We start from the raw sequence: 23,463 nt of genomic DNA on the forward strand, positions 1-23,463 counted from the left end.
GAATCTCTGGCTAAATGGGTCTTTTCTGACCCAGTGGTGTGAGAAACCAACATTTTAACAGTCCCTCCGGAAGAACTTCTGAGACTGAGTTTTGTTGTGCCAGAATTCTTGATGGGCTGGCACTGAAGCACCATCTGTAAAACTGCCATCAAACCCCTACTGAAAACAAAGACATCAGTGTAGTCATACCAGCTGTGTATTCTCCTTTCTTCTGGGACTTATTTCCTCTGCTTTTCCTTAACAGTGAGAAAGGAAGTTTGGGTCCCCAGTTGAAAGATGAAAGAAAAGTTCATCTATGTATCACTCTTTATAAAGGCAGCTGCTTAACTATAAATACCTACATACTAGTGGGCTTTGTTTTTTTGTTCCTTTTTAAAGCCCACTGATAGAAAATTATTACCTGTTCCAGGAATTCTGTTGTGTTGGACAGTTAATGTTGCCAGGAAGTCATTTTTGTGCATTAATAATAGTATTAGTTCACATGTATGCAGTGATTCACAAAACACTTTTTCATAAATTAGCTCATTTTATTTCCACAACAACAACCTCATGAAATAGATTATGTAAGTGTTATTATTCCCACTGTTATAGATGAGGAAGCTATGACTTTCCCAAAGTCATACATGCTAAGAAATGTTGTGACCTGGAATGAAACCCAGGTCTTCTGACTATGATTCTGGATGCCTTTTCTACTTGGCTACACTGACTTACTTTTTGCTATGAAGAAAAAAAAATGAGCCCTGTACAGCAGCAAATTTTGAATTCTTCATGTGTACATTACCATTCTTAGAAGGGACATGTCCTGGTCATTTCCCTCCCACTTGGAGGAAAAATAATTTATTTGCTGCTTTATTAGTAAATGTAAGTTAAATTGCAAGACTTGTGAAATGTAACTACACATAAGCTATTCAAAATTTGCTACTGTCTATGGCCTTTTTTCTTTATGGTATGGGAGAAAATAATGAAGAAATATGAATATTTGAAGAAAATCATATTTCAAAATGAAGAGAAAAAATCCTTTCCATTTCTACTAACATCCTAGACCAGGTCCTCACCAATGTTGTCTCTACTACTACAAAAGTTTCTACCAATTAGATTGGTTTTTCTTTTTGTTTTTGGCCTCCTTTCCTTCTAATTTGTCTTGCATGCCATTGTCAGATTCATCTTATTAAACCATTATTTTCACCAGGATACACTGTCTCTCTACTGTCTATCAAATCAATTCCATTGCCCCTCAGTCCTTATTGGACTTAAAACCCATAATATAGCTCTGTGTTACCTTCCAATTCTCAAAGGAAATGTTCTGTCCATTACTTTGTTTTTCCATAGCCTCCTCCATTTGTATACCCAACCTGAATATGCCTACTTTTCTAATATTACTCACCCAATCTTTGCTATCACAACAAGTGTTGCTACAAATATTTTGATGTATATGGGGACTTCTTTCTTATCAACAGCCTTCTTAGTAATAGAGTCTCTGAGTCAAAAGCTGTGAACATTGTAGTTACTTTATTTACATAATACAAATTGCTTTCCAAAATGGTTACACTGATTCATAGCTCCATCCACAATACACTAATGTATTTCTCCTTCCGTAACTCCTCCAACATTAATTATTGCTGTCATTTGCCTTTTTTCCCCTCCCTTTTGCACACTTTGAGGTGAAACCTTTGAGTTGTTTTGAATTACAAGTCATTTGGAGGAATCTTTTATACGGTTTTTAAAAGTTTGCATTTTTTCTTTAGAGAACTGTTTGTTCATATCCATTAATTATTTATCTATTGGGGAATCTATTGGGCTTTGTCATATATATATGTTACTGTATCTGTTAGCTACCTTTATATCTTGTATGTCAAACCTTTATTGGAGGATTTTTATATGGAAAATTTCCCCCTTATTTGGTCACTTTCCTTTAGATGATCTCCAAATCCCATAGTTCTCTCAGTCCCATCTCCCTTAAGAAACTTTTCCCTGCTATTCCAGTTCAAATTGTTGGGCCTGTGATTGACATGTACTTTTCAGGAAGAGTAATGTTTATTTCATTATTGTTTTCAGAGCTAAAGCTAGACAATTAGATATGGTAATGAGGAGAGTATTTATGCTGGGGCCCAATAACATGGAGAAAATGATAAAAGGCAATATTGGTCCTGAGACTAGACAGGATAGGTTGAATGCTCACCAATCAGAGCCCAGGGTCACAGAGGAGGTAGCTTGAATCCAAGCTAGAAGTAGAGGCTAGAGAGCAGTTGGAATGACATGGAGATAGCTGGGAAATGGCCATTTCATTAATGTAGGGAACCTTTGGTGAGGAAACTCCCTTTACCAGTAATAACTGTTCTTCAATTTATAGTCTCTGAAAGTTGCCTGTCCCACTGAGGGGTAAGGCTCTTTGCTTAGTGCCAGAAAGTCAGTGTCTGCAATAATAAAGTAAATGGAAAGAAGAAATGCCACAGCCATCACAAACAAATGTTAATTATAGAGAACAAGCGTGGTCCTATGGAAGAGATATGAGAAGATACTTCCCCTTCTTTCTTTTCAGAGGTGGGGCGGGGGGGAGTGTCCATGGGTGTCTGTTGGCATTCTTTGTGCTGTTTCTTCTGCATACCTCTTCATAGGTAATGTACTATGGTTTACCCATGCCTACCAGGTACTCCATTTGCCTTTGGGAGACCCACAATTTGAATTCTTCAGCCATACAGTCTCACCATGAGAATGTTCATATTTAAAAAATTCATCATTATTCCTGGATGAAGCTTGGAGTCATGAACACATTACAGTTTTCTAAATGCATTTCTTCTTACAGTTTCTACCTATTTTTTTTAACCATCTAACTCCTGTTGAGTTCTCAGCCCATTTCTTTGTCTTTCCTCTGTATTTGTCCAAGATATATATGCTGATGGACCAACTCTGTTGTTTTCTGTCTAATTGTATAGCAATGCCTAGATACTAGGCATTCTTCACCCACTTGTTTTTTCCTTGGTGGATGGTTAGACTAAACTCTTTTTTTTATAATTGTACATCTCAGGTAGGAGGTTCTATACATTTTCAGAGCTTGATGGAATCAGCATGCCATCATAGAAGAAGGAGGGGGATCTAGAGGATCCTACTGTGTATAGGATGTCTGGACTCGATGTCCACCATAACTATGCCAGACATCTTCAGAGACTTCCATCTTCCTGGTTTGTGCCTTGTTTGATGTTAATAATAAAATAGTCACCAAATAAAGTTATCTCTGTTGTATCTTTAGAGGAATTTTGTATGAATTTGCCATATATAAGAAGGAAAGCCTTGGCAGCAGTGTTGTATTCTATCAGATCAAATACAGTTTTATAATTAACAGTAACACAGTAGAATCTAATATCCTCTGCTATAGAATATTATCTGAGTTCCGTACTTAGACTTTATTAAAAATGCCCTTGGTGCATGTCTATATTCTTCTTTTAAAATTTTGTAGAGAGAGAAAAACAGGCATATGAAGTATCAGTTAGTGATTTTTCTCTGATGCCTTTTGAAGAATAATAAAATCTGAAATGTTTTCAAATGTTTCATCTTCTCATATATCTTGTGAAACAATCTTTTGTTCCCTCAAAAGTATGTCACTTTCAGCATGGACATCCTCTGTTTGTATTTGGTCTGGCCCAGCTGATCTTCCTCTTTTTGTTTTCTTTAATGACCCTTCTACTTTCTCATGCAGGACAACAGGGGCAGAGATATTAGAATGGCAGCCCTACCAGTAATGTTGGAGAAAATGATGTGTTTTAGAAATACTGACAGATCATATCCATCTTTCATCTGTTGTCTTTATTCTAGTTTCATCCTTAAATACCCTTGGGTTTATTTGACTTACTCCAGTCTCTGTCCAAGCTTTCTGAAAACTTTTTTCCTTTCACCCTTTTTTTTTATGAGGTGTTACTACTCATAATCATATGGAACCCATTCCACAAACTTTTGTAAATAAGTTTATATTTTAATCTATCATTGACTTTGACTACCATCTCTTTTCATTTGACCAAAAGAGAATGTGTTTGTTTATAATTTCTAGGCTATTTCTGGTTTCCTTGTTGTGGCAGTTCATTCATGTAGTTTAGCTTTTTTAGAATGTCATGAACCTTTGATCCAATTTTTATTCATTTCTTGTTTTCAGAGACAGTTGCTTCCCTAAAAAGTGGCCAGATTAGAGCTGTTTTCATTGCATGCCTTATATTTTTGTTTTTATTCTTCTAACTTTTCCTTTTGATCTTTGCACTGTTAGCAATCTGACTTGTCCACAGCACCTGAGTCAGAAATCACTCTCACTTTACCCATCAATCATTCCCTATCATACAGCATCACAGATTCAGAGATGCAAGACACCTTATCAGGGGTGGGAAACCTGTGGCCTCGAAGCCACATGTGGCCCTTTAGGTTCTCAAGTGTGGCCCAAACTTTTTTGGATTCAGTCAAAGGACTATACTTGAGGACCTAGACGGCCACATGTGGCCTTGAGGCCACAGGTTCCCCACCCCTGCAAGAGATTTTCTAGTTCACTACCTCCCTTATTTTCAAAAGAAGATTCTCAAGTCCTGAGTAACTTGCCTCTAGTCATGCACAGCCATGATTTGAAAACAGTACTTCTCAGTACAAATCCAGTACTCTGCACTAAAATTTCTTCTTCTTTTCGTGCTCCTTCTCTTCCTCCTTCTCCTTTTCATCTTCCTTCCTCTCTCTCTCATTTTATGCTTTTCATGACCATTGCCTCCTCTCTTTGTTAAGAAAGGATTCATGACATATGAACTTAAGGCTTCTAATGGTTTAGTCCTCAAATATTCCCTTTCCTCTCTTATTGAATCATGTTTTTCAACTTTTTGGGGACCATATTGCCTTATGTCCACCTTGCATAGAATTCACCAAATATTAAGGCATGTGATGATTTAACTTGGAAGTTCTTACCTAGTTCTAAGAATTTCTCTACTTCTTCATCCTCTGCAATGGTTGGTATATGGATTGTAATTATCTTCATGTTAATCTTTTTTCAAATGCTTATCATGAATGCAGCAATTTGGGTTGACAAAATTTCTTGTAAAATAGTGGTTCTTTTTGCCATTCTCCTAGAGCTATGAGCCATCTTTTCACTTGCTGGAACTTCCTTTTTTCTACTGGCTTCATTTATAGCTAGAAGTTAGATTGATAAGACTAAGCTAGTCTTATATAGAGTGTGTTATGTTTATTCAGTTGTTGGACAAGAGCCACATATCTAAAATACTGAGAGTTAATTAATATTTATAGATAAATAGTTGAAAACTACTTTGTCTGCCATCTTTTCTTCCATTCTGTCACTGTCATTGTCACTGAAGAAGCAGAAGGGAGCCACACTGGACCAAGGACCATTTTGCAGTCTTTGTTTCATGAGTTGCCATGGCCAAAGCACGAAATCACCCTGTGACTAGACAGCTCGTGCTGAACCTCTCCACACTGGGCCTGGTTGTTCCTCAGCAAACAAATAGAGTCTGTTGTCAGGGCCGCATTCAGAGTCTCTCCAGCATGGTTAGATCTGCCATAACTTGTCCTCCATTGTCCTAGTCTTCACAAACCTATATTTACTTTTTCTCTACTGTGAGACATCAAAGGGTGGGACTATGGAAGTTTAATCATTTAAAAGAAATATTTACCAAACTGCTTTCACTCATAACTCTTATATGGGAAATCCTATATCCCTGTCATGCACTAAGCAATAGCTCCTTTTCTTTTAAATAGTCAATATGACCAGAATAAAGAATTTTTTTAAAAGCAGTGTTTTTTCCCCTCATATGTTGGATGATCAAGCTTTTCTTAATTCTTAATTTTAGATCTCTGTTTTTATTTATGAGTTTATATCCTCTGTTTTTCCCTCTTAGGATGGAAAGAAGAAATTTGACAAAGAGAGTGAGAAATACTATTCCATTCTTGACAAGCACTTAAATTTGTCAGCAAAGAAAAAGGAGTCTCATTTACAAGAGGTAAGCTTTAACTATTTGTCAGGAGAAAAGTCTCTGAAACAAATTGAGCCAGCCTTTTCTATTCATACTACCTGGACTACTGATCTTCACTGGATCTACTGTTCCTTATTTCTGAATTCTTAGAGAGGTCAAAATATTCACAGTAGGGAAAAAATCACTAATAGAACATTTACATATCCTTTTGTTAGGATATAGTTTAAGTGACAAATTAATGTAGTTTCTGCAGTGTCTCCCCAAATACATATTTACCTGCCATTGCAAAACAAGTGATTCTGTATGTCCAAAATGTAATTAAAAATCAAATTATCTTGATATAATTCAAGGTACATCCTTGTGAAGTATCTGATCTCAGCCCTGAGTCCTTTCCTGCTACTTGAGACACCATTATTGCCAGTTTCTGTATGCTTCTCTCTTCTAGCCATTTTCTCTCCTCTCTTGCCCCCTTCCATTTCTGTCTTAATTATCATAGTTGAACATCATCTTTCCTTTGCCCTCTTGGTGATGAAAGCCAGGAATCCTATCCCTTAATGAAGGAATTTTTGAAATTGAGTGCTTCTACCTCTCCTTTTTTTTTTAAAAAATAACTTCTTTCTCTCTCTTTTCCACTCATGCCTGAAAACATGAAAAAAGGTACTGGGAAGCATAAAAATTTACAAGCTTGCTTTGGAAACTCCAAAAAATAAGAAGTACTGTTCTAGTTCACTAATGAAAATTGGGAACTTTTATAGACTTTTAAAGTTTGTAATTCACTGTATGTATGTTACCTATAGCCTTGGGAAGTAGAAACTACAGGTCTTATTATCCTTAGTTCCTGAAATTTTAGTTGGGCCTAAAGGAAGCCAGGAAGTTGAGTAGTTGTAGCAGAAGAGGGAGAGTATACCAAGCACAGGGGAAAGCCAGAGAAAATGCCTGGAGCTGAGAGGTGGGGTGTTTTGTTTGTGAGACAGTTAGAAGTCCAGTGTCAATGGGTCAAAGAGTACCTGTTGGGGACTAAAGTCTTCAGTCTTCTAGAACACAAGAAAAGTAGGAGGGGGCAAGATTATGAAGGGCTTTAAATATCAAACATCATTTTGTATTTGCTCCTATAGGCAATGGGAAGGAACTGGAATTTAATGAGAGAGAAAGAGAGACAGAGAGAGACACACACACACGCATAATCAGACTTGAGTTTTAGAAAAATCACTTTATTGGCTGAGTGGAGGATGGATTATATTGAGGAGAGATCTGAGGCAGGTACTCACTAGTGGGCTGTTGCAATTATCCAGGTGTGTGATGATGAAGGCCTGCTCTAGAGTGGTGGCAGTGACCGAAGAAAGAAGGTGGCATATTTGAGAGATGTTGCAAAGGTGAAATTAACAGGCCTTGGCAACAGCTTGGGTATAGGTGGGGAGAGATAGTGAGGAATCCAGGATGACTCCTAAGTTGGGTGCCTGGGAGACTGGGAGAATGGTGTTGCCCTCTACAGTAATAGGCAAGGTAGGAGTGGGGGAAGAGTTTAAGGGAAAGAGAATGAGCTTGGTTTTGGACGTACTGATTCCAAGGGATCTATTGGCTATACAGTTCAAAAATCTCTAAAAGGCAGTTGGAGATGAGAGATTGGAGGTCTGCAGAGAGATTGGGGCTGAAATGGTATATTAGAGAATTACAGCCTAGAGATGGTAATTAAATCCATGGGAACTGATAACCAGGAGAGAGTGGTGTCCCAAAAACCTGGAGAGAAGGGATTATAACCTAGAGAGAACAGAGTATAAAGGAGGAGAGAGTGAGCAACTGTTCCAGAGGCTACAGAGAGGTTAAGGAGAATGTGGATCGGGAAAGGTCATTGTTTTTGGCAACTAAGAGATCATTAGATCATTAGTAACTTTGGAGGGAGCGGTTTCAGTGGAATGATAAGATCAGAAGCCAGATTGTAAGGGATTGAGAAGAAAGTGAATAGAGAGAGTGTGGAGGACTTTATCATACAACCATTGGGTAGACCTTGAAAATATAGGAGCTAGGTAACAACATGACACAACAGTCATCTAATATGCCATATGATATGCCAGGTAGATTAGTTGGAAAATGCTTGAGATAGATCATTTAAGAGGCTACTGAGGTAATCTGTCTATATATTGATTAGGAAATGAAACAAGATTGTGGAAATAGGCATAAAGAGGAAGGGTCCAATTCAAGATGCCTTTTTTGCAAGAGAAGAATTAATAGAGTTTTTATCCAGAACTAGCTGAATAAAGAAGTCAAGTATGGTTAACTAAAAAATAGTGATACAAACAGTGGACTTGAAAAGGAAAATTATGAGGAAGATCTGGTTTTGTGTGTGAGGGGGATGGGGGTGATTAAAATAATTTTCAACATGTTAAATAGGACATATTGGCAGAACATCTAGAAGGAAATGTCCAGTAAATAACTAAATATAGTCTGGCACTCTATATTTGAGAGATATCTGTGTAGATATTAGAGGTGAAACATATAGGAATTTGTAGGTTTATAAAGGATATGGAAGGTATCCTCAAAGAGAGGAGATATAGCAAGAAGCAGAAGATAAGCAATGGTTTTAGATGTTTAGAGAGGTCAAGGGTATTTGATTCAGTAAATAGCAAGGCACTGGAGACCTCTTAATGCTAGAGCAACTAGGTAGCACGGTAGATAGAATACTGGCCCAGGAATCAGGAGGACCTGAGTTCAAATATGACTTCAGATAGTTACTCTGTGATCCTGGGCAAGTTACTTAACCCCAATTGCCTCTCCCCTTCTCCACAAAAGGTAGATATAATAAGGGTACAAAAGTCAGAATGTCTGAGTTTGGTGAGGAAAGAGACATATATACCCTCCTCTTTCTCTATAAAATTTGTAGTAGAGAAGAGAAAGATGGGGTGATACTTGTATTTCTCTAATTGAATAAAAGTGATTTTTTAAAAAATTGGTTAGGGGAATATACTTATAGGAAGGGAATGAAGATGACAGAGAGGGAAACATTGAAGATGCAAGAAAGAGTAGGACTGATTGGGGGAGAAAAAACAGGGTGGCAGAGATCATAAGTGCTGAAGAGTGAAGTTTGACAAGGAGTAGTAGGGCCACACCTTCTTCTGACATCATAGGATCACCGTAGAAGTGTTTTAGTTGAACCCCCTCATTTTTCAGATTATTAAACTGAGGCCTAAAGGTTAAGTGACCAGCTGAAAGTGTCACACATGTAATAAGTGGTACAGCTGGGATTTGAACTCAGGCTCACTAAACCCAAATTAGTGAAGGATGTAGAGAAGTTTTGAGGTATGGTTGAGGAGAGTTAAAAGAGCTCAGGCCAAATAGCCTCAATCTCAGTAAATTAGAAACTGAGTTCACTTATTGAAAGGTGTTGGGAATTTAAGAAATGCAGGAAAAATTTAAAATAATCACTGTGGGGAATATGATGAAGAGCTTTTTGGAGATGAATAGAAGGACTCCTGTGTTGACATTTAAATTATATAAGATGGATCCCTTTGACAGTTTATGACTTTCTGTAGTAGTACTTAACAGCCTTGGTAACATAAAACAAGAAGGCAGATGCTGCTGTGTAGCCCAGATAGGAGATCAGCAAAAAACAGCCAAAAGACTTCTAGATCAGATGCAGTACACAGCACCGTCATTATCCCTAACTAGATGGCAGCCTTCTGAGTCCAGAAACCTTGTGTTTATATCCCTCACAATACCATTCTATCAGGAAAATTGCTGAAATGGTTTTTCTTGTGTAAAGAAGGGTCACACAGAAGTGTTGACTAAATTTTTTATTCTGAGATGTAAATAAACTTATTGTTCCTTATAGAATTGGGGAAGGAGTGAGGCAATTTGGAAGCACTAGTGCTAAGAATTGTGAGGAAGTGTAAGAAAGGTAGTTAAGAGTAGCCTTGGCTCAATTCATTTACAAGGAAGTCTAGAACTAATTTTCCCATTGCTCTTCTTTTCATCCTAGGGTTTTGTTTTGTTTTCTTTTGTTTTTTAAGTAAAAATCCTTAGCCTCAAAAGGAGTTATATGCTTATTTAGGGATGGAAGGAAAGAAGGAGAAGGTAGAAATCTTACTTCCTTTGTGGTTCTGAGAAAAGAACCTAACATAAATGGAAGAGACAGTGGTAAGAGAGGACAAATGCAGAATTGAGGAAAAGACAGGTATGGATTACTGGCCTGGAACTGACAAGTACTCTGATGCTGAACAGTAAGAGACACTATTTATGTGCAGTTCAGTTTAGGAGGCCCATAAGCAATTCTTTTTGATTCCCAAACCTTTGTGCCGTATAACTGGTGCTGCCATTCTGCTTTCCTGTGTACTGAGCTCTGTGCCACGGAAGGGGCTTGGACTTTGAAAGAGACATTAAAAAAACATATCTTTGGGTTTCATTGGGGAATATATTAAGTATCATAAGTAAATCTTGAATTTAGTAATTTTGTCAAATGTCAGCCTCTTCAGCTTTCAGACTTGAGGTGCGGTTGTGCAACAAGCTTTTATTTAGTATTTCTTTCAAGATTTTGACCTTTGGACCTTGCATCAGGAGAGACAGGAGTTTGAATTCTTACATTGTCACTTAAGTTGCAATGAAATTTTTTTTTCCACTCCAAAAAAATGGGATTTGTTGTAGGACTCCTCTCTCTAGGAGGAGCAGGGGGATGATAACGGGGATAACTATGATGAGGTAAAAAATAGAAGATATCAATAAAAGCTTATTTTAAAAAATCTTTATATGCTATATGAATATGAGTTATTATTTCTATTACTGCATAGCTATTATTCCCTGGGCACTAAGAATGGATACTAGCTATGTTACTGTGGACAGAAAGTAATCATTTTGAACCTCATTTTCTTTATAAAATTGGCGTAAGACCCATAGTACTTCCCTCACAGGGTTGTTGTGAAGTCCAAACGATATTATATATGCAGCATGCTTTGTAAATTTTAAAGCAATATATAATGTGTCAGTTATTAGTATTATCTAGAAAACATTATTAATTTTTGTCCTCAAGTTGCTTACATGGTTACAGCAATTAAAAAAAAAAGGAACCAGATTTAATGTATGAGCACATATGTGCTGGTGTAGTATATGACTGTATGTTTAGTTCTAAGGGGATTCAGAGTGAATTCCAGTCTGAATCTTCTGCCAAAGAGAAATTGAGCTATCCGTAAGAACTGTAGCTTCTTGGATGACCCTTGAGAGGAGTAGATGGTATATCATATTTCAGTGCTCTAGACTATAGGTGATGAAAGCTTCTGTAACTGGAAAGCGTTACAAGATTCACTACTGTTCTAAGTTATCCAAAACCTCTTTGTCTCTCCTGAGTGGGAAGTGAATTACTCAAATGATTTTCAAATACTGCCCATTTGAGCTTAAAGAATTAGTACAAGATTTCTTCAAAAACAAAATAACTAGCTCACATGTGGTTAGTAACAATGACAGTGGTGTCATGTCTGAACAAAGAGCAATATTATGTAATGTAGCATTGAAAATAACAGACAAGAGAAAATGATTCTAATATAGTATCAACTATTCACATATCACCTGTTTCCACTTTACATTTTGATAATTCAGTCTTATAAATAACTGCCTTGCTAAGGTGATCAAAAAATTATTCTGAATAGGAAAAATATTGATTTGTTTCAGTGTGTAGCTTCTGCTCCTCCATGGAATACAGCCCGTAAACCTTTTGGGGGAGGGAGATGGAAAGGTTAGAAGGGTGGTAGTGGTACTGATTTATTTTCCCTTTTATTCTCCAAATTGTTTATATGTTTGGTGCATGTATAGCATAAGGGAAAAAATTCATTTAAAAATCCTTAAGGGTATTCTATAATTCAATGCTGGAGTTTTTAATGAAGAAACTATTTTTAAAGTGTAGTCAATGGTCATTTTGATGCTCAAATCTTTATACCTAATTTTACTTTACTTTTGTTATAAAAGCATCCTAGGAAGTGACTTAGTTTTTGCTTTCTGCGTTGCTGTTGCTTAATGCTTAGACCTCAGTAGGAGATGGTGGTTTTTATCCACTTCCATTAACCTAAGTTGCTAATAACCTGTGTTAAAATTGTGTAGAGATTGAGTATGATGTTTCTCTACTAAACCAAATAGAGTCCCAGTTTCCAGAAGGACGTATGAGGATAACCAGTTTGGGGATAGAAGGAAGAGATACAGTTTAAATAAATAAGTAAAAGATAGAAAGAAAGTGGTTATCTGAAAATATTTTCCAAGCCAGTAGAATTATATAAGAAAACTCTTATTTTATCCTACAAGGAAAATGTATTGCACTTTTGGAATATGATTCATTCAGGATCCATAATCGTTCAGGATTTCAGATATAGAGCCTGCCTTTGTCCCACCTAGAAATAAGCTCTGAAATTAAGTACCATCTCTTTGTTTATTACAGTTTCACCTTCTGTCTAGTTATTTATACATATGCCTTCTTTCTCTTACCAGATATTAAGCTTTGAGGACCCTTGAGCTTCTCTCACAGAAAGAAGCAATCATTGAACTTTTATGAAGCATCTTTTATGTTATAGGTACTGTGCTAGGCACTGGGAATGTGAATACAAAAAATATAACAATCCCCATTAACAAGGAACTTACTTTCTAATGGGGGATATACAGAATAAAAATAAAGAGAAAAAGTGCAAGCTAGATAAATATCTCATAGGGAAAAAGGGTACTGGCAGTCAGAGGGATCAAGAATGGCTTCATGTAGAAGGTGATGCATTAACCTGTGTCTTGAAGAAGGAGAGACACATTATTTGAGGTAGAGGTGAGGAGGGAGTACATTACAGGCCTGGGAGACAGGTCAGTTCAAATGTACATAGATAGGAGATAAAGGATCCTGTGTGAGAAGCAGAGAGAGGCCCAGACTGGCCAGATCACAGACATATTTTGTTTTGTTTTTTCTTATTTGTTTACTCTTAGTAACAAGCAACAGTTTTTTGCATACCTTAAAGGCGTGTAATGAATTCTGATTGACTGCTTGCTATTTCCTGCATCCTTGTAGAATATGACCATTGGTGATTCTTATCCGTGTCCTTCTGTTTTCTTCCACAGGCAGATACACAAATTGACCGAGAACATCAAAATTTCTATGAGGCATCACTTGAATACGTCTTTAAAATACAGGAAGTTCAAGAAAAGAAAAAATTTGAATTTGTTGAACCGGTAAGAGCTCCAGACTTCCTTCTTTATTATAGAATCTGTATTTAAATTGAAAGTTATTATTTTTCCCAAAATGCGATCTTTGAAAATTAAAAACTCGGGGCAGCTAGGTGGCGCAGTGGATAGAGCACCGGCCCTGGAGTCAGGAGGACTTGAATTCAAATACAGCCTCAGACACTTGACACTAGCTGTGTGAGCCTAGGCAAGTCACTTAACCCCAATTGCCTCACCAAAAAAAAAGAAAAGTAAAAACTCCTTGAGGGCAGGTATAGTGTAGTTTTTCTTTTTTGACATCCCTAGTACTTGGCACATTGCCTTGCACGTAGTGGACACCAGATGAATAGTTATTAATTGAATTGAATGGAAACCAGGCTCTGTCACTTGCTACCTATGCAGCCTTAAGCAAGTTACTTAAACTCTCAGGTCTCTCTTTGATCATCTGTAAATTGAGAAGATTGGACTAAATGACCCAATGTCCCTTCCAACTTTAGATCTGTGTTCCTGTGAATTGAATTGAATAATTGTCATCTAATGTAACTTTCACAGATGGGATTTTAAATACTTAGGTGGAAGTCAGATTGCTTGTGCAATGTGTGTGTATTTGTGTTTATGGGTACACGCATATATGCATGTATATATACAGATATGCATACATGCACAAAGGATGTAACTTGTGTTGCGCGTGCACATGTGTATGTGTGTGTGTGTGTGAATTTATGAGTGTTTTGTTGTTGTTTAGTCATTTGCAATTATGTTTGACTCTTCATGACTCTATTAGGGTTTTTTGTTTTTGTTTTTGTTTCTGTTTTTTTGATGAGGCAATTGGGGTTAAGCGACTTGCCCGGGGTCACACAGCTGATAACTATCAAGTTTCTGAGGTCGGATTTGAATTCAGGTCCTCTTGACTCCAAGGCCAATGCTCTATCCACTGTGCCACCCAGCTGCACCCACCCTTACGGGTTTTCTTATCAAAGGTACTGAAGTACTTTTCCGTTTCCTTCTCCAGCTCATTTTACAGGTGTAGAAACTGAGGCCAACAGGGTTCAGGCTGGATTTGAACTCAAGTCTTCCTGACTCCAGGCCCAGCACGCTACTGTGTTACCTAGCTGCTTGCTTTTATGACTGTTAGTGGTTTTTACAACTTTCTTAGGAAGTCACTTCAGTTTCCAAGCCAATTCTAGATAAAGTGGTTATTTCTACATGTTTACTTTATGTGTAACATTTTCCTCCATATTTATAATCTTACTGTGTCTGTATAGTATATATCTATATAACATAGTTCCTACTTTGCCTTTCAGCATTCTTAAATATGGTTGTTAGAGTACAAGGAGGGTGGGAAGGAGGGAAAAATAGAGGGAGTCAGAAGGGAGAGGGGAAATTTTGTCTCATATTCAATGAGATATGTATAATATTTTTTAAATGTTACTTTCAACAGGGCAGCTAGGTGGTACAGTGAATGGAGCTCTAGCTTTGGAGTCAGGAGGACCTGAGTTCAAATCCAGCCTCAGATACTTAACACTTACTAGCTGTATGACCCTGGGCAAGTCACTTAACCCCAATCGCCTAAGCAAAAAAAAGATGTTACTTTCAGATACTTAAGTTTTATATTATGCTGTTAAATCACCCATTTTCTGAAGAAGGTGATAGAAAGCAACAGAATTGCCAGCAGGAAAGAGGGGGATAACCCCTAAATAATTAACAATTGGATATAGAGAGTAAAGTAATCTTCCTTTAAAGAAAGATCATTGTGAACAAAAATCAAGTTAAGAAAGCTAAATATGTTTGCTTCTGTTCTTTCTTAATGATAATAGTTAGATAAAAGTTTGATGAAAGACCTGTTTTTTTTATTATTGTAAGAGTAATGTGGATCAACAATATAGTATGTCAATGGGAAAAAAAAAAAGCTAATGCAATCTTGAGTTCTGTTAAGAGAGACACTGCTTCCAAACTAAGAATGACCTGATTAGACCCTTTGTGAAAATTTTTGTTCATTTCAAGTCATCACATTTTGGAAGTATGTACTGGAATTGAATGCCATTGAAGGGATTCTAGGATAATAGGTCCAAAATTCTGTGATTCTGTGACAGCTCACAAAAATACATTGATTTACAGTTTATAAAGTAACTTCTCAGTAACAGAAAAGGCAGTCTAAACATTATCCCCATTGTGCAGGTGAGGAAATTGAGATTGAGAGAGGTTAAGTGACTTGAGCTTCTGTCTGTCATCTCCTCATTAGAGCAGGAAGAATATTTCATAGAAATATGACAGTTGCCTTTCCCCTCAAAATCAGTCTATGAAATGAATATCACAGGGAAACTTGTTAGTTCTTCTCCTCCTAGCCATCTTAAAACTCTCCCTCCCTGTAGAATGTACGTGTGTGCTTTTTTTAGTCTAAGCATGCCTTTCTTGTGACTTCATAATTGAAATTGATGTTAAATTCTTTCTTTCAAAATCCTGTTCTGGCTGCTGGATTTTTCCCATTAGTGTGTCTGGCCAAAATGAAGACTTCTGGCAACTGAGTCTCGTTCTCCTTTCTAGTTTTGTAATTTCTCTGCATCCTTGGGGTTTTATACCCCATTTTCAGTAAGATGATGAAAGACATGTAAATAATACTATCTTAACCTGAAGAAAACATCTTTGTACGCAATTTAAGAACAGATAACTTAACTTGAAGAAATATAGACTACTTTACTCTATGTAGGTGATTAAAGACTATATGGATTTAAGGAAATCTTTAAGGAACAATAAATCTGAAAACATAGCATATCAGAAAAATACTATTTTTATTATCATTTATATATTACATTTTCAAGATAGTTTTGTAAGTAGAAATTTGTGTACTGATACATTGGAAAAATCTCTGATTTGTCTTAATTGACCCCAGAGCAGAGGTTCTTTTGTTTACAAGTGATAATTAATGCTAAGAAATAAAAAAATATGAATGGCACATGTACTTACATGTTGATGAGACTGTCAGTTTCAAGGGTGATATATTATGAAGAGATGCTACTTTGCATAAGAAATATGTTTTTTACTTTCAGGTAAACAACATCTGTTTCAGATAACTGTGTATTCCTTCAATTAAAACAAAGTGACAGTTCTTTCTGTTCTAATGAAGTTTTCCCCCATCCTTCCACAAATAAACTTAACAGAATAATACTGAGATAACATTGAATTTATCTAAATTTTGACTATCTTAAGAAAAAAATTGGAGTTGTAAGCATTTGGGAAAGAAAGGAAAGTTGTAGATTTAATAGAAATTTAATGAGTATTCCTTTTTTTCTCAGTATATTTTTGTTTATTTAATTAAATATTTCTCAATTACACATAATTTTTTTAAACATTCTTTTTAAAAATTTTGAATTCCACATTTTCTCCCTTCCTCCTACCTACCTTAAGAAAGCCAGCAGTTTGATTATATATGTGAGGTTAATGAGTATTCTTTAATGAATAGTCTTTAAAATCAAGTAGTTTTAAAATCAGTATTTTCATTCAGAGTTCTTAGGTTACATATTTTATTCCCTTCTTTAAAACCATGTGCACATTTGTCCTATTTATTCTTTTTAAAATATTTGTCCTATTTATTATATTTTAATGGAGCAGCAAAAAACATTCCCCAGCACCTAGTATGGTGCCAAGGCTCATAAATTTTGGTCATTTACTTTTAAATTCAGCAATTGAGTTAATATGGTCAGGGATTTTTGTAGGGGGAATGAACAAATAGAGAGCATGATCTCCTTGCCACTAATAGGTACAAAGACTTGAAGTGAAATGAATTAAAATCATCTTCTACTTCAAGCTTTCTCTATTTCTGTTTCTTGGCTTAAAGAAATTATAATGATAAAGAGGAGAAGGTCTCAGGTGACTGTGACTATAACCAGCTGTTAAATCCTTTTGATCGTGCATCCCATCAGTAAAAAAAAAAAATTATTGAGCACTTGCTACAAATGTATATTTTTATTAATTTTAGAAATTTTATATGTTTACATTTGTACTAATTTAAATAAGGTACATTTTAGAACTTACAGAAAAATGTAAATTTTAAAAGGATGGGTGAAGATCAAACATTTCATCCATGAGTCTATAGAGAACCACTAGCATTTACCAAATAGAGAATTGACATGGTCAGTCCTGTGTTTTAGGAAAACCAGGCAGTTATGTGGAAGATCTACTGGGGAGGGGAATGACTTGAGACAGGGAGAATAATTAGGAAGTAATCCAGGGGAAATTTTGATAAGGACTGAACTAGAGTGGAGGTTATGTCAGTAGAGGAGACGGGTTCAGGAGATGTTGTGGAGATAGAAATGGCTGAATAAAAGTATGGTGATGTCCTAAATAAAAAAGGGAAATTTGAAGAAGAGTGGGATTTTGGGGAAATATAATATAATTAGATCAGTGCTGCATATTGCAATCCATGCATGCTCACACATCCTTGTTACACTCTCCTTGTCTTGCCTACAATGAAAGAGGCAAACAAGGCTTTTATGCAGGTAAGGCAAAGTGAAACAATTGCAGAGCTGTCTGTCAGACGAGATGGAAGAAGATAGAATCAGGAGTACAGGAAGAGTGGTTGGCCTTGGTGGAAAGAACAACCACCACTTCATCAGAGATTGAAATAAAAGAGGAGAAAATGGCAGATCTCATGGAGGTTTGAAATGTAGGTTAAGGGCAAAGAGGGAAATCATAGCAATGGTCTTCACTTCTTAGTACAGTAGAAGTAATAACCCTCTCTTCTGACAAGGTGGGGGATGTGGTGTGTAGTGTGGGAGGCTTGAAGGGATAAAAGAGAAAGTTTGGAACCACTCCTGTGGGAAAGGATTACCTTGCTCCAGTGAGGGCCCACTTGAGATTAGATAGTTTAAATTTATATTGGACCTAACTAGTATGGTTGGATCACTTTCTCCATCACTGCTGCTACTCTTTAGCCATAGCATTCAACCTCAAATTGTTTTGATTTCATCTTTTCTTTCCTAATTCTACTGAACAGATCTTCTCAAAGATTGGCAATTTTTCAGTGCTGAGGCTATGATTTTTCTTGAGTCTTTGCTTCTTTGATCTTTTTGTTCCCTTGACATAACTGATCATACTTGCCTCCTCACCATCATTTCTGACTTTAGGCTTGGTAAAACTCTTAGCAGCACAGGCTGTCAGAAATGTAATGGTCCTTAGAGTTCAAATGCTATCTCTTGCTCTGTCATTTTACACGGAGGGAGAGTGAGGCCCAAAAAGGTTAAATAATTTGTTTGAGATCACACATACACAGCTAGTTAGTGGGAGGGCTGGGATAGGGACCCAGGTCTCCTTTTCCCCAGTATGTGCTTTATTTTTCTACCATACCACTGTAATTTTAGAAGTTATACTTTGCTGCCTTTCTGAACTGTTCACTTCCATTTTCCAACCTCTTATTTAGTTTTTGTCAACTGTTTGTTTGTTGCAAAAAAAATTGTTGCAAACAATTGTTGCAATTGTTGCAAAAAAAATATGAGTCTCTACAGAGCTCAGTTTAGGGACTACTGTATTGAACCTTTGATATCAGGTGACCTGATAATTTCCTTCCTTACCCAGGCTGCACTTAATGTCATTATATTTATCTCATCTTTCCTGTGATGCATTGCACTCCACTGCTGTTTAGCCTTCCTGCTGTTTCCTTGGTATGTTTTTCCTACAAAGCCCCTAGATTCTCTCTTCCTTGCCCCCAGATTTTTCCCCATACACTTAAGAGTGACTGAAGTAAGCACTTTCTACTCTTAAATTATTCTAGCTCACAAACTGTTAAAATATCCATATAGTTTAAAATATGAGCATCCTCCAGGCTGTAGCTATTTCATCATGACCTTTTTTTTATGTACCTGGAGCTATAGATCAGAAACTGCTTTCATCATCTTCATGTATCTGCCTAGGTACTAGTTACTGTTGCTTATTAGAGATGCAAATGTTATATGAATGAATGAATCAGTATACGAGTTATCTTAAAACATAAGCGGTCAGAAGACAAGGACCTGTAGAACACCAAAGTTTATTTAGACACACAGGATTGCTCATGGAATCAGTTTGACAGTTACTATTCAAGTTTATAGTATTTTAGAGGTTATCTTTATGAATTCAGTTCCACCCAATAAGCATTTATTATGCATTTGCAATGTGCTAAATACTATGCCAAGTACAGGGGATAAAAAACTAAAAGTAGAATGGACCTGCCATCTAGCAACCTATCTTCCAGATTGGGAGTTAATATGGCAGAGAACAGCATGTATACAGATAGATATAGATAATATATTATCACAATAGTAGGTAAACAAAAATTATTTAGTTGGGATTATACTAACTGGTTGCATCAAGAAAGACCTTGTTGAGGAAGAAGCATTTTCACTGATCCTTGAAGAGAGCCAAGATTTTAAGAGGTGGATGAAGAGGCAGAACCTGCCAGATAATGGGAACAACCTGTGTAAAGGAAGGAGATGGAATGTCATGTCTAAGAAATAGCAAGTAATCTGGATTGATTAGAACATTGAGTGCATCAGGCAGAATAATATGACATGTTTCTCAACAGGATTTTGACATGATATACAATTATAAATATAAATATTATTACAAATAGATTGGCTTATAATTTGCTTTTTGAGAGGTAAGCAGAATAATTATAAAGGGAAGAAAAATTGTTTTTAATTTAACCAGCAGCTATAGCCAGTAGGCAAAATGTGTCAATACTCCATTATAAGATTCATGGGAGAACTAGCACTTTAGTTGGTTGCTTATACATTTGTCAGTTTCTAGAAGTAATTGCTCCAGTTGTCTAGTGAGTTGCTGCTGTACCCTCTACCCCCACACAATACAACATATTTAGTCTGGAAAGTAGTGAGAGCCAGGTGAACCTAAGCCATATTTGAAGCAGTTTGTAAGCTCACAGGTTATACCTGGTTTTTAACTGGTAACTGGAAGTTGGCAGGGTAATGATGGGAGATGTGATCAATTCTAGTGTCTTCTCTCTGTTGGCTATTTCCAGTTTATCCTACATATAGCTAGTTAGTTGGACTCAGTGGCTTAAGCATTTCTAATGATTATAAATTAGAAAGTAATTGCAGATCTGTAATGATAGAGGGACTTTAGCTGGACACCCTCCACTCCCAAAAAAACCATCCCCTCAAACAAAATTACCACAGCACATTGTACATCATAGGTTCTTAATATATGTTTATTGAATTGTTCTCTATTTGCAATGTTATCTAAAAGTTGAATCTCTAATAATAATAGCTAGCATGTATATAGCACTTTAAGGTTTGCAAGGCTTTTTACAAATATTATGTCATTTTATCTTCACAACAATCCTGTGAGCTAGGTGCTATTATTCTCTTCATTTTACAGATGAGGCAGACAGAGATTAAGTGACTTGCTCAAAATCACACATCTAGTAAGTGTGTGAGGTCTTGAATTCGGTTCTTCTGACTCCAGGTTCAGTGATGTATCCACTGAGCTACCTAGCTGCTAAGGTACTTAGTCTTTCCATTTAACCTTGTAGTTTGATACATTAAGGGCTTCTCCTGGATGGAAAAAATGGCAAGTAACTCTTTTTTGGGGGGAAATTATAGGCCATAGTCTTTGGTAATTTAAGAGATATTATGAGCATTGTTTTGGATGATGTGAATACGAAGATCATCATTTGGTCCCATTCAATTCCATCAGTGAAGAGCAAAATGAGCCCCTAAAAGTTTGACTTTGCTGCCATCTTGTGGCAGTTATTTTGATGAACTCTATTAGCTGTAAAACTGATAAACCACACAAACCCCTAAGTTCTGCAGCTTGAGCATTCTTGTATCTTTTATTAGCATTTTAAAATTTGTTTTTGAATTGAACTAAACTCTCAGGCAAGCCCTTCTATATAGATTTTATTTAAAAAATTAAATCTTGCCTCAAGTTGAAATATACAAACTTTCTAGTTTTTTTCTCTCGTCCACTGAAATGAAAAAAATAAACAACAAAAAATAACAATAACGACACTAATAATATCCAGCGTTTACATAGTGCTTTAAGGTTTGTGAAATGCTTTAAATATGATAATTCACTTGATCAACCCTATGAGGTAGGGGCTATTATTATTTTCTCCATTTTATAGATGAGGAAACTGAAAGACTTTATGAGGGTCACATAGCTAATAAGTGCTTAAAGTCCTGTCATTCCTGAGACATACTATTAAAGTCAGAACCTATGGGGCAATGTGTTTAAAGAAATTCATATTGAAATTATTTAGTGAGGCTTTGCATAGAGCCATTGACCAAGATGTGCAACTTAGACATTCTAAGTGGGTGTCAGAAACAGAACCCCAAAGGTACTTGAAGAAAAGATAAAAAAAGTCATTTGTTCTATACTATTGTCTACTTTCTGCAGCATCTGTGGAACTCTAATGTGTCATGAAGAGCCAAAGTCTAAAGAAACAAAGGGTGGTAGATTACCATTATTGAGAATTTTTAGTGGTTTTTTAAAATCTTCCAGTGTTACAGGATTATTTTTCTTAGCTTCTTCTCGTCTATTCAGCTCTCAAATGAAAGAAATATTGGGCCTTAGGGCATTTGGTGTTTTGATGAAAAGGTTTCTTCTAGGTTTTCTTCAAAACATTCTCTAATATTTTCATTTCTGCCTCAGAGGACCCTGTAGTAATATCCCTGACCACATCCTTAGATGGAACAGGGAATTGTGTATTAGAACTTGAGAAAACTACAAAAAAATATTTCAGTAGCATACCTAGTAAGCACATATTGGATATATGCTTTGGTCTTATTTTTTATCCATCTGCATAGTTACATGTTTATTACATGAATTTCTTTAAATCAGATGACATTTTAAAGCAACATTTTGATTTATATAGGCTACAATTTATACATCTAGGCATAAATCTAGGCAGAATACATATGTGTGTGTGTGTGTGTGTGTGTGTGTGTGTATGTGTATTTTGACAAACCTGAATAGCTAAAAAAGGAATGTTATCTTAATTAATGGTATTATATCTAATGTTCAGTAGTAGCTGTAAATTTGCATGTACTGAATAATGCAAAATTCTTAATGGAATATAGCCTTTAACATATTATTTATAAGTAATTAATGCAATTCCCCTTATTTTGAGTAGTTATGGTTCTGTAAGAGTCAGATAAGAGTAGAAAAACCATCAATAAAAATATGAAATTTTTAAAGAAACTAAATAAGCAGTTAAAACTATTTCTCACCTGAGAACCAACATACTTTTTGAATAGTTGACAATCTCTAAGAAGAAAAAAGCAGAATTATTTTTGTACTTAGAAGTAGAATCTAATTTATTTGATAGAAATTATAGTGTATCTACCAATTGAAGATTTAGGCTTGTTATTTTCTCCAAGGAGAATGACAGGATTCATTCTATATATAAAAACTGATTCAAGTTTCATTTATCTCATAACTATGTACGAGGCAGGTGCCTTTCCTCCTTTCCCCTATCCCATGTAAATCCCTTGAGGACATGTACTGTTTGACACCAAGATAGAAAGATTAGAAAAAAGGCCACAGTTCCTCCCCTAGATGACCTTGCATTCTGCTAGGGCAAAGGTTCTCAATCTTATTGTAAGTCATGGATTTCTTCTACATTCTGGCAAAGCATATAGACTTCTCGGAATAATGTTAGATGCTTGCATTCATAAATGAAGGAAATACTAACTTTCAGTTTGAGGTTAATGAAAATAAAGATGTAATTTTTTTTTCTCCATTCAAATTCAAGGAGCCCCTGTAATCTATCCACAGACCTTTTTTGGGGGTGGTCCAGTTAAGAATCTCCATATGATGGGGGTAGGATATAGGATAGGGAATAATAGGGCAAGAAGAGGGGGTCCATATAAAGTACTGTAGCAGAATTGAAGAAATGAGAAAAGATTTTCATGTTTTATCTCTCTGAACTGAGCCTTGAAGGAAAATAAGGCATCTGAAAAACTGAGTTGAGCAGGAAGTGCGCTGCACACAGCTGGTGCTTATTTGCTTCATTAAAATGAATATTAAAGTATCAGGGAAGGCTAATTGAAATAAAATTTAATACCTGGGTATCAGAGAAGGCTCCTTTAGCTGAACATTGAGGCAAGATCTTAGGATCGTTGATCTGGAGGAGGAAGCGACTTCTGAGGCGCTCAAGTCCAACCCCATCATATTATAAATGAGGCACCTGAGGCACTGAGAGGCCAAGTGACTTACCCGGGGCCATACAGGCAACAAACATCAGATGGCATCTGGACCCAGGTTTACTTACTCAAAGCCTGTATTTTTTACATTGAACCATACTGACTCTCCAAACTGTCAGACATCACTATGTGGCGGACACTAGGCTAAG

At 36.3% G+C, this 23,463-nt stretch overlaps 1 protein-coding gene across 3 annotated transcripts in view; it reads left to right on the forward strand.

Annotated features, from left to right (window-relative positions):
- The window catches only part of ARHGAP42 (Rho GTPase activating protein 42), a 383,988-nt gene that overhangs the window by 257,093 nt on the left and 103,432 nt on the right, over window positions 1-23,463 (forward strand). For all 3 annotated transcript variants that reach the window (XM_027849544.1, XM_027849543.1, XM_027849545.1), the window contains 2 exons: window positions 5,874-5,975; window positions 13,017-13,127. In XM_027849544.1, the coding sequence (XP_027705345.1) occupies window positions 5,874-5,975; window positions 13,017-13,127 (213 nt within the window). The remainder of the gene's footprint in view (window positions 1-5,873; window positions 5,976-13,016; window positions 13,128-23,463) is intronic.

This window comes from Vombatus ursinus, unplaced genomic scaffold (assembly GCF_900497805.2).
Source record: "Vombatus ursinus unplaced genomic scaffold, bare-nosed wombat genome assembly UNPS02007612.1, whole genome shotgun sequence".
NCBI lineage: Eukaryota > Metazoa > Chordata > Mammalia > Diprotodontia > Vombatidae > Vombatus > Vombatus ursinus.